The sequence below is a fragment of the Hipposideros armiger genome, unplaced genomic scaffold, assembly GCF_001890085.2.
Source record: "Hipposideros armiger isolate ML-2016 unplaced genomic scaffold, ASM189008v1 scaffold_151, whole genome shotgun sequence".
Taxonomy (NCBI): domain Eukaryota; kingdom Metazoa; phylum Chordata; class Mammalia; order Chiroptera; family Hipposideridae; genus Hipposideros; species Hipposideros armiger.
This window is the reverse complement of record NW_017731501.1, coordinates 1,136,177-1,150,320: the sequence shown is the minus strand read 5'-3', so window position 1 is coordinate 1,150,320 and position 14,144 is coordinate 1,136,177. Positions and strand designations below refer to the sequence as shown.

Below are 14,144 nucleotides of genomic sequence, written 5' to 3'. Positions count from 1 at the left end.
ACTGATATAAAGTTAGCTAATATTATGAATAAATCTTATGTTATATGACAAGGGGATAAGAGGGCAAAGAAAACATATATAGATTCATAACAAAATAGGGGAGAAATACTCATAACATTTACAGTCCTAATTTCCACAACTAGCCAAGCGATTATAGCTGATATTTATAACTATCTTCTTCCATCACCCACTCCATACTTTTATTACCCAGAGCAAGCACCTCAGCTGGTCATGGTTCTTTGCCTAGTAGGGTGACTCAAACTTTCATTCCTGAAAAGTCTGGACCATTAGTAGTTTTGCATAAATTGGGCTGTTACATTTTTCCATTGACTTCAACCATAGGGCATGGTAGTACTAAGAGATTCCCTAACAGATCTCATGTACTCCAGACATACTCTTCCTTATCTCCATTTTGTAGTGGCAACCCAATTTCCCTTTGGTAATCTCCCTTCTTTGCCTGTTAATCCAGAGGCAAGAGGAGCCCCAAATGGCCGGGTGGCAGTCCTAACTTCCAGCTCAATGAAATCATTAACGTGTCTCCTGTTGATGCATTCCTTTCTTTGGAACTATGACTTCTAGAGTAGCAAAGTTTAAGATCACAGGGACAAAAGTCAAAAAGTTTTGTGAGTGGATCACTAGGAGTAATAGTGAGTGGTACCATTTCAATTTCCAGCCCTTGATTCCTGGACTCATGAATCCTGACTATGGGAGAAACAGCACCTTATATTGAATGCTGAATTAGATCATATAATCCTCCCAGAGAACAATGCCCCGGCCCTGCAAAGTATTGGCCCTACCTTTTGCTATACTCAAGTGTCTTCAAAAGGCGATCTCATAGTTCTATCAAGCCACATGTTTTAGGATATTGGGGAACATGGTAAGACCAGTAAATACCATGAACATGGGCCCATTACCACACTTCATTTGCTATGAAATGAGTTCCATGACCAGAAGCAATTCTTATTACAATGCTTATGTCATGATAGAAGGTAAGGCATTCTACTCTGTAAGTCTACAGATGGTAGTTTTGGCAGAAGCATTACCTACAGGAAAGGCAAATTCATATTTAGAGTGTCTATTCTAGTAAGAACAAAACACTGCCCATTCCATGATGGAAGTGGTCCATTATAATCAACCTACCACCAGGTAGCTGGCTCATCACACCAGAGAATGGTGCCATTTTGAAGACATCACTTTGGTGTCACATATTGACAGAGAGGGCACTCAGAGAGACTATAGCAAAGTCAGCATTGGTGAATAGATGTCCATGTTACTGAGCCCAGGCATACCTCCTTCCATGCCACCATGGCCACTTTGTTCATGAGTTTGTTCATCAATGAGCCCATTGGATGATGAAAGGAATGGTTGGAAGAAAAGGCTGGCTGGTCCACAGAATACATCATCTTATCCACTTGATTATTAAAATTCTCCTCTACTGAGAACACTGTTGAGTATTCACATGGGACACAAGTACCTTCATGTTTTTTGGGTTTTTTCCCCACACATTTTAGAGAGCTCTATCTATTATATATACCACTTCTCAAGACTTCTTTATCACTAATTTTCCAACCACAGTCCTTCCAACTACCTAACTATCCAGCCAAACTGTTGGCCACAGCCCATGAAGTGGTATATACTTGCACATCTGGCTATTTTTCCTTCCAAGCAAAATGAACATCCTGGTGCATAGCTCAAAGTTCTGCTTAATGGGAGGATTTCCCTCCACCACTGTCCTTCAGGGATGTCCCAGAGAGGGGCTGTAATGCTGCAGCTGTGTGCTTTCAAGTGGTGCCTGCATATTGTGCAGAACCATCTGTAAATTCAGCACAAATTCTCTCTTTCTCAGCCAACTCATTTTAGGGATCTCCCCATGTGGCCATAAATGCAGGCTAGGAGAGAACAATATAGTCGGAGTGGGAGCCATGGGCAGTTGGGCCATTTCCTTGTGTAACTTACTTGTGCCTTCAGGGCCCACTCAAGACTGATCTCATATATACCACTTCCATTTGATGTTGGAATGTGCTGTGTACACCCAACTTTATGGCTTCACCCAGTTCATGATGAGCAATTCAAGTAACTTGGTGAACCACATGTAAGCATTCAGTCTCTACTAACACCTAGTAGTAAGCAAGTTTCTCAAAAGGAGAATAAATGTCCACAAAGGATGGCAGGACTTTGCTCTGAAATCGTAAGAGTCTGTGCTGTGATTCACATGTAGGGGCCTGCCAAAGGATCCCAACAGCATGCCTATCTGCCACTGACACTTCAAGCACCATCGATCTGCTGGATCAGATGGCCCAAGTGGCAGAGCAGCTTGCACAGCATCCTGGACCTGCTGCAGAGCCTTCTCTTGTTCTGGACCCAATTCAAAACCAGCAGCTTTTTGGGTCATTCCATAAACAGGCTAGAGTCACACACGCTGAAGATATGTCCCCTCCAAAATCCAAAAGGACTAGGCATTGTGCCTCTTTTTTGATTATAGAAACGGCCAGATGTAACAACTTATCCTTCACCTTAGAAGGGATATTTTGACATACCTCATATCACTGGGCCCCTAGAAATTTCACTGAGGCAGAGGGCCCCTGAATTTTTGTCAGATTTATTTCCCAACCTCTCACATGCAGATTATCTTATTAGGTCCAAATATCTTAGGTCCAATCAGCATACTCTCATCAATGTGATGGGCCAGCATGATATCTTATGGAAGAGAAGGGCAATCAAGATCTCTGAGACTAAATTATCACATGAGGCCAGGAAGCTGATAGACCCCTGAAGTAGGACAGTGCTAACCCCATTACAGTTCTCTGACTGAATACGATGCTTTGTCTTGTCCTTCTCTTTCCATGTGGTAAACTAATCCATGTGTGCCCAATAGGGCAGGCCTCTCTCTCCTCTTTATACCAGGGGCAATTGGGCATTCTCATTGTAATAGGCTGAATAATGCCCCCCCCCAATATTTCTATTGGGTTCTCGGAAAAGTCATCACGTGTTCTTTCTGTTTCTCGTTGCAAAAATGCACCATGACTTTTCCGACAACCCAATACATCCTAGATCCAGAACCAATGAATGTTACCTTATATGGCAAAAGGGACTTTGTAGATGTGGTTAAATTAAGGATTTTGAGATGGGGAAATTGATCTTGGATTATCTGGGTGGGTCTGATGTAATGACAATGGCCCTTTTAAGAGTGAAGCAAGAGGAGTCATAGCCAGACAAAAGGTGCTGTGATGATCCAGCAGAGACTGGAGTGATGTGCTTTGAAGATGGAGGAAGCGGTCACAAGTCAAGGATTATAGGCAGCTGCTAGAAGCTGAAAAAGTCAAGTAAATAGATACTCTCCTCAGAGACCCCAGAAGAAACCAGCACTATTGACACCTTGACTTTATCCCAATGAAACTGATTGTAAACGTATCATCCCAGAATGGTAAGAGAATAAATTTGTGTTGCTTTAAGCAATTAAGTTTGTGGTAATTTTTAATAGGAGCGATAGGAAACTAATATACTCTGCTTAGGGCTTGAGGTCAGCCTGTGCTGTGAACTGCGATGGTGGAAAGTGAGGAGGACATATTTATGACTCCCCAGAATGCATTCTTCCTCTTCCCTGGAGTAGGTCATGATTAGTTCATGTCCAACTCCCTTAGAGTTGGTTGATTCGGAAATACAAGTCCAAGTCAATCAGTGCATGGAGTTCTCTTGGCAACAGCAATTAATTTAGAAACGAGCACGTGCCCCCAATTTGAGCCAAGGAGATGCAGGGAGAAACAATGAAGGAGTCTCCTTTGTTTTCTATTTCACTGAGAAAGAAGTAATCGAGTCTTTCTCATTCTTGCACCACCATATATAGTCATTTATTGCATCCATGCCCATATACCCTGCCTTACTCCTTGATACTAAGCATGAACTGTCAGTGATTTTCCTTTAGATGCAACCCTGTCACCTGCCTAAGGACACATCACCCCAGCAATACTCCTCTCTCCTGCATCATGAATTTCCCTCTTTCTACTACATTCTTATCAGCATAAAAATATGCTTTTATTTTTCCCATCGAATGTATTGTGATAGTGATACTGCTGCTATTTGAAGCTAGGATCTTATTGTTTGAGACATTGGGTCATTGCCTCCTTGAATGCTTACCCACAGATGGGCTATCCACTGCTTTATGGTCTCAGAGCACCCTGCATGCATTGCCCTTGGAGCACTCACAACATTGTGTTGACATTATCTGTTTATGAATCTGTCTTCCCCATTAGACCGCAAACACTCAACATTTAGGACCAGGTTTAATTCATTTTGGTAATCTCTACATGGTATGGCACCTGGCACATAGAAAATACTCCTCTGCCTATAGGGGCCAGGTCCTTAACTGAAAGAAGCCAGACAGATGTAAATTAACAAAAGGAATGGTGGCAATTCCAAGTGGCAACAACTGTGTAACTTTAGTCTATTACCATGTGGAAAAATAGGCTGGGGAGCGAGGGCAGGACTTCATGCCATCTCATTTTCTAAAGAAGTCCTGTATTAATTTTCCATTGCTGCTGTAACATCATAAATTTCATAGCTTGAAAACAACACGAATTTAATATTTTACAGTTTTGCCATCATAAATCTGGCATGGGTCTCATTGGCCTCAAACCAAGGTGTTGGCAGGGCTGCATTCCTTTCCAGGGCTCGGAGGGAAAATCCATTTCCTTCCTTTTTTTCACCTTCTAGATGCTGCCCCTGCTTTGGCTTGTGGCTCCCTTCCTTCATCTTCAAAGCCAGCAATGGCTGGGTCCTTCTCACATGGTGTCAGTGAAATCGCCTTTTCTGCCTCCATTTTTTTACTTTTAGGAACACCTGTGATTACATTAGACCCAACCACATAACCCAGTTAAATCTCCCTGTTTTAAGGTCAGTTGATTAGCAACCTTAATTCTATCCACAACCTTAAATCCATTTTGCCATGGAAAGTAACATAGTCACAGAGTCCTGGGATTAGGACATGGATATCTTTGGGGTGCCATTATTTGGCCTACCACAAGCTCCAAATATGGATATAAAAAGAAATTTTGGATTGCTCTATTACATTTCCTCTGACATAGGGCCTTTCATTTGTTGGATTTGCTTTTTTTCTTCCATGTGTTTGGCCTTTCTTACATATTGGTGATTTATGGTGGTAAGCTCATCTTCTGTGTGAAATTTTGTCTGCAAACATCCTGGGTCTCAGGGACCTCAGGAACTATGACCAAGTTGGTTTCTCTTGAGATGATCTTGGCAGCTGTGGTGGTCTCCCACACAAAAGCCAGTGGTTTCTCAACACTGTAGTATCGCAGAATCTTTAGAGGGAGAAACCTGCATACTTCCAGGCTTAGGTGTCCTCCTTTGCAGAGTCTCCACCTCCCCCACACCCTTCTACAGCCAGAAGGGATAATTTGCATTTCACCAAATATAAGAGGCCCTTTCAGTTTCCAAGCTTAATAGACATTCCTTTATGTCACTGTAAAGCAAAAGAAGTAGGTTGGAGAGGCTGGATTTCAACATTATTGGGTGAAAACAAACCTTCTTATTATTGGGCAGGCAGACAAAACTAGTCATGTCTCCCAGGTAACCTATTAACATCCCATACCAGAGGCCTTCCCCAGCTCTCAATAATAGTAACAGCTGACAGTTACATAGCATTTATCACATGCCAGAAGCTGTTCTAAGCACTTGGCATATGTTAACTCATTTATGTCTCATCACAACTCTTAATATCCCCACCTCGCAGATGGGTTTACAGAAAGTTTCAATGACATCAGGATTACTCAATGTGTTTTCTGAGCAACAACATCAAAACAAAGACAAGATATGAAGGAATAGGCAAAACCAAGAGACATTGCACACAAACACCTCTTAACTCAGATTTCACTCTTTTATTTCCTTCAACAAGCCAAACAACTGCAAGCAAGCAAGAGAAGACAGCGGGTGGAGGGCACGCACTATGTGTTCAGGTATTGACTAGTACTTCACACTGCTTGGCTGCCACTTCTTCCCAGCCAGTAAGTCTGGTGGTCTCTGCTCGCAGAGGTCCTTGCTCCAATCTTCACCAGGGTTGAGTTTCCCTATGGTCAGTATGTGGTAGTACACAACCCCTCAGTCAGTCGTAGGGTTCAACATTCATCATGGCTTGGCCGACTTAATAGATCTGAGATACTACCAGTGAACTTGGATCTGCGGCAGATCAATGAGAAGTATATGAATGAAATATACATAACAAGTCTAACTGAAACATGGAAACTGCACAAGTTTGTGACTATATAACTTAGAAAGTGAGTCCATATGATCCCCATGGGGGAAAAATAAATATCACAACACAGTCCAGAAGGTGAGCACCCTTTGAGTTTGTGGCTTTCTTTTGCTTCAACACGATTTAAGAGAGAACTATGTGCTCACATTTTTATAGCACTTGAAAGTGATTTTTCTGAAAACATTTTTGAAAATGGTAAGATACTATACAACTATGATCCTCAACAACAAATCTTAGAGATATTAGCTTGTATTTTGATTTTTGAATTTTCAGATGAGACAACTAAACCTGATCTTCCTTTGCTTAAGATTCCTGTTACATGTAAAATGATGGAAATTTATTCCGAGTCACTATCTTTTTCATAAAGGAAGTTGTGAGGAGATAGCTATCAATAGTGGCTATGAGTTCCTATTAAGAATTTATGTATGCCACATAAGAGAATGAAACTAACACTCAGGGAGTATTTACAAAATACCTAGGTCTTTCAATCCTCATGACAATGCTACAATAAAATCAGAATTTTAGAACGACAAAGCTGAAGCATATCTACCAAGATTAGCCAACTATTGGGTTGTAGGAAAAGTCATGACGTATTTTTTGTTTTTCATTGCAAAAATGCGTCATGGCTTTTCCGACAACCCAATAGTAGTCTTCAGAGATGAGATTCCAACCCAGGTTTGCCTGATTCTACTTTGCTTTCCTCACTGGGGTATAGTTCATTCCTCATGGAATTGTGTTTAGCTGTAAAAGATTAGGTAATGATATATGCCATTTTGTGTTTAGAGTTCAATATTAGTTCTTATAAAACTAAACCTTATAAATACTTAATGTTAAGTACTTTTACTTACTTTCCACTGGAGGGGAAAAAAGCAATTTCCAATTGATCGAATGCGTTTTCAGACAGGGTTTACCAGGAGAGTTGTTTCAGGCAATTCAGCAGAAATTTTCTTATTTACTTTATACTGATAAACAGACATTCTAGATGCATTTTAAATTAGGGTGAACATTACTACTTTTTATTGTGATCTATGAGTAATTGGCCAACAGGGGACCAGGTGAATTATGGATGTCTAATGTATTACATTGATTCACTCCTATTTCTCAATGCTATCCTGTGCTGTGCATTAAGATTGAAAACCAGGAGAATGTGTGTTGTGGACAGATTTTAGTTGCACTGATGGAGTTTTCCTATCCAGTCACGCATTTGTCAATTTATGAAGTGACACACATTTGTGAAACAGATGGATAATTTTAGAGTTATAATCTGTAACCCTAGATTAGATGACAATAAATGTCACTCATAATATTATGTTCCTGACATTGTTGTATGTCAATGGTAGTCCTAAGTAAACTTACCTTTTTAATTAGATTGGAGTAGTAACATCACGCTAATTATATTTAATAGCACCATAAAACAACAATTTATCACGTGGATTAATATTCTGCAATGCTAAACTTCTACTTGACCCATCTAAATCTTGTTTTTGTTTTTTTTCTTGAAACACGGAATCTCTATCGATGTCCACTCTATTGGAATAGTTTGTCTAAAGTTCTACAGGCCTAGTTTATGACTGGATAGAAGGCAGGAAATGAAGACCTTAGTGAGATTATCCCATGCATTGTACATCTATTTTGATGGCAGACAAAAGGAAGTAGGTATAGGCAAAGGAAAGAGAAAAAGTAGTTGCTTTCGAGTGGCATCTGAAGATGAATGATAGATAAGTCAGGTTTTTATCTTAGTTTGGGAGGGGAAGGTAAGAAGGGTGAAAGCAATGGAGGTGAGCAGAGGTCCAGCCTAAAAGAATTAAAAAGAAAGGAATATATTCACAATTATTTGAGTTGAGCTTAAGGTGAGAAATAAAAATACAGAGATAATAGAAAAATCATAATTTTAATAGTTAGTATTTTTTGAACTATTAATTTGATTTTGCAGAGCAGAACCTGAGATAGAGTGGTTCAACAGCTTGCCCAAATTTACACAACTAGTAAATGGTAGCGCTTGAATTCCAGTCCTGGAAATCTGAACCACATTTTAAAATGGAGTATTAACAAAGTACATAGAGTCAGAAAACTTATAGAGAAGGGATATAGAGACCAAGGGAATAACTGGGGAAGGACACAGGGAGAAGACTTCACACAAAAAAATTACCAATGGGATAATTATAGTTACGTTTTATTAACTGACAGAGCACTTTGTATATGTTAGCTCATTTAATCCCACTAATAATTCTGAGAGGTAGATACTATTCCATTTTTCAGACGAGGACACTTGTCAGATGAAATACGACACATTCTCTTCTTGCACTGAGTTACACCTGAATAGCAGGCTCTGGGGCAAGATAAGGAAGACTGTAGGAGATTAGTAACAGAACTGAGCAGGGCTAGGTAAGCAAACTGAAAGAGAGAAATGCAGGACAAGTTTCCCATTTAGGCACAGGCTGGTTCCAGCTTTCAAATCTCCCGGGCGGGCCCGCCAAGGCGTCACAAGGCCCGCCCCTCAGTCACAAGGCCACGCCCCCTTCCGTAGCTGTTCTCGGAGTTCCCAATGCTTCCCTCCTTCTCTTTGACCCCTCCCACTCCGCCTAGCATCATTTCCTGTGCGCTGGATGTTAATTGGTCCAGCAGTCGGAAGTGAGGGCGGGCGGTGGGGCCGTTGCCGCAGTGACAGTGCTGGGGGAGTCCGAAGATGGCGGCGTCGCGTCGCTCTCAACATCATCACCACCATCATCAACAACAGCTCCAGCCCGCCCCAGGGGCTTCGGCGCCGCCGCCGCCACCTCCCCCCCCACTCAGCCCCGGCTTGGCCCCCGGGACCACCCCAGCCTCCCCCACGGCGGGTGGCCTGGTCCCCTTCGCCTCCCCGCGGCACGGCCTAGCGCTGCCGGAGGGGGATGGCAGTCGGGATCCGCCCGACAGGCCCCGATCCCCGGACCCGGTTGACAGTACCAGCTGTTGCAATACCACCAGCACAATCTGTACTGTCGCCGCCGCTCCCGTGGTCCCGGCGGTTTCTGCTTCGTCTGCCGCTGGAGTCGCTCCCAGTCCAGCCGGCGGTAGCAGTAACAATTCACCATCGTCCTCTTCTTCCCCGACTTCTTCCTCATCTTCCTCTCCATCCTCCCCTGGATCGAGCTTGGCGGAGAGCCCGGAGGCGGCCGGAGTTAGCACCACAGCAACACTGGGGCCTGGGGCGGCGGGACCTGGGCAAGGGGTTCCAGCAGTGAGCGGGGCCCTACGGGAACTGTTGGAAGCCTGTCGCAATGGGGACGTGTCCCGGGTAAAGAGGCTGGTGGACGCAGCAAACGTGAATGCTAAGGACATGGCCGGCCGGAAGTCTTCTCCCCTGCACTTCGCTGCAGGTCAGAGACTTTTGAATTGTTTATTAAGGGTTTAGGCGTTGGGACGGGGGTCCCGGCAGGGAAAGAAAACAAGTTATTGTGTTGGAACAAAATGTGGGCGTGGTTATAGTTCTTTAGCACCTCACCGGAAGACTACTACATAGAGGTTCCTTTCTTTAGATAGTGCCTGGGTGATGGGGGGCGTGGTAGGGCAATGTGGGGATCCATCCGTGATACTTGTACCCATTCCCAAGTCCCCTTAGTGTAGTCTCGGGATATAGGTATACTTAAACTTTTTCAGTTCCAAGTGTGTAGGAATGAAGTTGGATTTGGGCAGCCTTAGAGTAGTTTTGTCGTTTGTTTGCTAGTTTATTTCGTTTTTATGACAAGGGTATGTCCCATGAGGACAGCTAGACCAAAAGAAGTTGGATGTAACTCAAGTGTTTAAGGATCTATAGTAGTCCGTAAGCCAGTGAAAGACAAGTGAAGTTGGTGAGTTTTCCCTTTTCTCAAGTTTACAGTCTTAACTGGGTAGATCAAAATATGCCTGTATGGGTGGTAGATGAGGGTAAACGGGGTCAAATATATGATGATGGAAGGAGAACTGACTCTGGGTGGTGACCACACAATGTGATATATAGATGGTGTATTATAGAATTCATACACTTGAAACCTGTATAATTTTACTAACCATTGTTACCCCAATAAATTTAATTTTAAAAATTAAAAAAAGAGAGAAACAACTGGAGAAGAATATTTGGATGCATAATTGGATAGAAGAAATATAGGCTTTGAAGTTCAGGACACTGCCATTTGTTAGTTGTTTAACAGACAATTTACCTCATCTCAGTCGCCTCAGTTTTCTCATGACAAAAGTGATATTATTATACTAGGTTGTGTGAGGATTTAGTGAGAAGCATTTGGCACATAAGTTTTCCCCAAAAAAGCGCTAATTTCTAAACCCTGGACCACACAGTTTCCTCTTTGACTTTTTTTTTTAAGTGAGTAGTTGACTATTTTCTTTTGAAAACACCTAATATATTTTTATAAAATGCAGAAATAGGAAACAAAAACAAAAGACATGATCTCACTGCTCAGATAGCTACTGTTGATGTTTTTTTTAAATAAAGGTTATAATGTTATATACATCAGAAACATTATATTAGAAACGTACATGTTATGTATACATTATAAAATTCCTATAGGACAAAAATATACAAAATGAAAAAGCACCACCCACACACAAACATCACAAACAAGTGACGTTACCTTCTGTTAAGTTTCTTGGTATGTTTCTAATATATATCGTGCCTTCAAGTTGTTAAAACATATAAGAACTTACTGTATTATTTATTTTTACCACAACTTGGAAGATATTATTAGCCTCATATTACAGGTGACAAAAGTGAAGTACATGCTCTTAAAATAAGTCCAAATTCACATAGGAAGTAGTGGAACCTGTATTTGAACTCAAAACTTTGACTGTAGAGCTTGTGAAATCAAGCTTAAACTATTATAACTTATACCTGGGTTAATGTCACTTTTCATTTTTATAATTGTGATGGAGAGTTTCTACTTGGGGCATATACTCCAAAAGTAGCATTTCTTTTTTAATTATAGCCTGTAATTAACCCATATTTAGAAACATTTTTACGTTGTCACACACACACACACACTGAATCAAAAGTTTCAGAAAACAATACTTTCCCTTACTACAGATGTTGTAGTCTGATATTTATATCCTATTCCATTTCATTTTTTACAAGTGCTGTTTGTGGGTCATGATCAGCAATATGTGAAATACAGGAAATCATTTATTAGATCACTGGATCCATTCTTTTTCTTTTTTTATTACATTTATTGGGGTGACATTGGTTAGTAAAATTATATCGGTTTCAAGTGTACATTTCTATAATCATCTGTATATTGCATTGTGTGTTCACCACCCAGAGTCGGTTCTCCTTCCATCACCATGTATTTGATCCCCTTTCCCCTCTGGATCCATTCCTGAAGTTGTTTACTTTTGCATACTTTTCCAAAGTTGACTATTTTAACATATTGTTTCACAAATTTTGTTATTCCTCAGCGTACTGCATTGTAAGTAACACAGATGATAGTTATATTTATCTGTGTAATAATGTACTTATGTAGGATTAGCCACACATAAAATAGGCTTGTCTCCCAAATCACTTCTGTTTCTCACAGTTGTTACTTTTTATCCTGTTTTAGAGTTTTATGTGTACCCAGATATGCTAGAAGACAAACAGTAAAACAATCCTGTAATTATGTTGTATTGGGTTGTCGGAAAAGTCATTTTTGCAACGAAAAACATAGAAAAAATACGTCATGACTTTTCCAACAACCCAATAGTTATAAGAACCGTACCTTGAACTGACTTATATTGAAAAATTTTGTTTTTACCTCATTTGTGGAAAACAGACAAAACAAAAACTTTCCATGGTATAAAAACATAACACCTTGTAGTCAGTTTACCATACTTCATGTTCATGTCCATAGCATTAAAGCTTTGTTAAATCTAGTCTTCTCCATTATGTATAGGCTAAGTAGTTAAAAGTAGTTCTCAGTTGACTATTAGTTGGTAGAATGCTAGTCATCCAGTTGTCCTGGAATAGCTGTTTTAAAGATAGGAAATTGGTACAATCCCTTGGATGGAAAAGTTTAAAATTTCTAGTTCGTTTTTCCACAATTTTTATTACTTATAGATCAGGTGTTAAATATTGACACAATTTTGAAATGACAGATAGTCATTACCCTTATGGAGTTTACAGTCTAGTGCGGAAGACTAAACAAGAACAATAATAACAAAACCCCACAAAGTGTGTAACCTAGAATGATAGGCAAAGTACATGATACTGCCTGTTGGATCAGATAATAGGGATTTTTGTACTGATATTAGAACATAAGGAAGTTTTTCTAGATACAGAGATTTTTTTAGCAGGGATTTAAAAGATGAGTCCAAGCTAGCCAAATGATGACTGAAAAGAATAATGTTAATTCATGCCTGTATGTCCATTAAGAGAATGAGTTTACAGTTGCGTTTATAGAATGAAATGAAACAATTTTTAAAGAAAACCCTTATGACTTTTTAAAATATTACCGTAAGAGTAACTATAATTCCTTCCAGCAGCACAGTTAAGAATCCTTTCTATCCCATTTTGGATCCCATAGTTGTTTAAATATGGCTTAGAGACAGTATTAATAATGGAATCAACTTATCCACAATTAGAAACATAACGTTCAATTTCCATTGTTGATACAGATTCTCAAAACTATTTCTAATGCCTTTTTAAGATGGCCATATCAAAATGACCCAGTCTTTTATTGTTGACTAGAGTTTATGTAAGACTTTCTCTTCTACAGATAAGATCCTTAACTCTGGTTTTCTTTTGTTCAGAGGACACCAGTCAGAGCTTTATAAATAGTATCAATTTAGAGTGATGATAGCTCCTTGGTTCAATGCCTAGTAGTGACATACCATATTTCCCCATGTATAAGACGCATCCTTTTTCGAAAAACTTGGGGTCTAAAAACTGGGTGCGTCTTATACGTAGGGAAATATGGTATTTTTGTTAAAGGATCAGTATATTCTGATGAGGTCTCTTTTGAAAGAAAAGTTCAGATGAGCTCTGTTTTAAAAAAGGCTTTTAATAAAGCATTGAATTCTGAGATTCCGTAGTATTTACTTTAAATTGAATACATTTTGAAATAGGCTTCCAGGTCATTAATTAACATAGGACTTGGATTAGGATATGTAATATGAAGTATTCTGGTATCAAAACCAGAAAAGTGTGTATGGCCGTTGTATGCTTTCTTTTGAGTTGGCTGGTATGTACAACAGCACACATTTAACCACACAGAGGTTGCCTGACTCATCCTTGTCTCTGATTTTTCAGCATGATCATGCTTGTCTTTGTATTTCCTCATCACTGTGCAAATGTAGTTCCTAGTAAAAAACACGGTGTCCTCGCAACTTGCCCATTGGTGAATAAGAGAATGAGTCAGAATGCTCAGTCCTGGAGCCGGAGTCTTTTTGTACTGTTCATTGTCTGTCAAGGTCCTTGATTATATACTTTTAACCAAACGTCCTGCCTCAGGATTTAAGAAGGGTCTAATTTGGTAATAGATGAAAAGGAACTAGTTTCATAAATATCTTCCAGACTTGAAATTGTTGGCTACAAGTTGGATTATCTTACTAGTGTTTCTTAAAACTTTATGCTTTGCTTAAGGTACCACTTTAAAAAAAGTTCACCTAGAACTTGTAGTTAGAAAGATGTGCAAAGTATCTCTTTCTTTTGCCTTAATAATAATACTCTTTGGAAGGTAATGATTTAAAGAACAAATTACCTATGTGTAAGATGTTGCATAAAAGTATCTCTAATAGCAAAACAATGATAAGTAGACTGTTCAACAATAGAGGACTGTTCTCATAAAATACTGTATGATTCCTCTTACATATCTATCTGCTTATATTTTCCTTTATCCATCAATTTATCGTCTTTTTTTTTTTTTTTTTGTTTTTT

General features: G+C 39.9%; 1 protein-coding gene across 1 annotated transcript in view; it reads left to right on the top strand.

Moving 5' to 3' along the window:
- Window positions 1-5,894: 5,894 nt before the first annotated feature.
- The window catches only part of TNKS (tankyrase), a 212,922-nt gene continuing 204,672 nt past the window's right edge, over window positions 5,895-14,144 (top strand). The window contains exon 1 of the mRNA XM_019651006.1: window positions 5,895-9,624. Within this exon, the coding sequence (XP_019506551.1) occupies window positions 8,952-9,624 (673 nt within the window). The 5' untranslated portion in view covers window positions 5,895-8,951. The remainder of the gene's footprint in view (window positions 9,625-14,144) is intronic.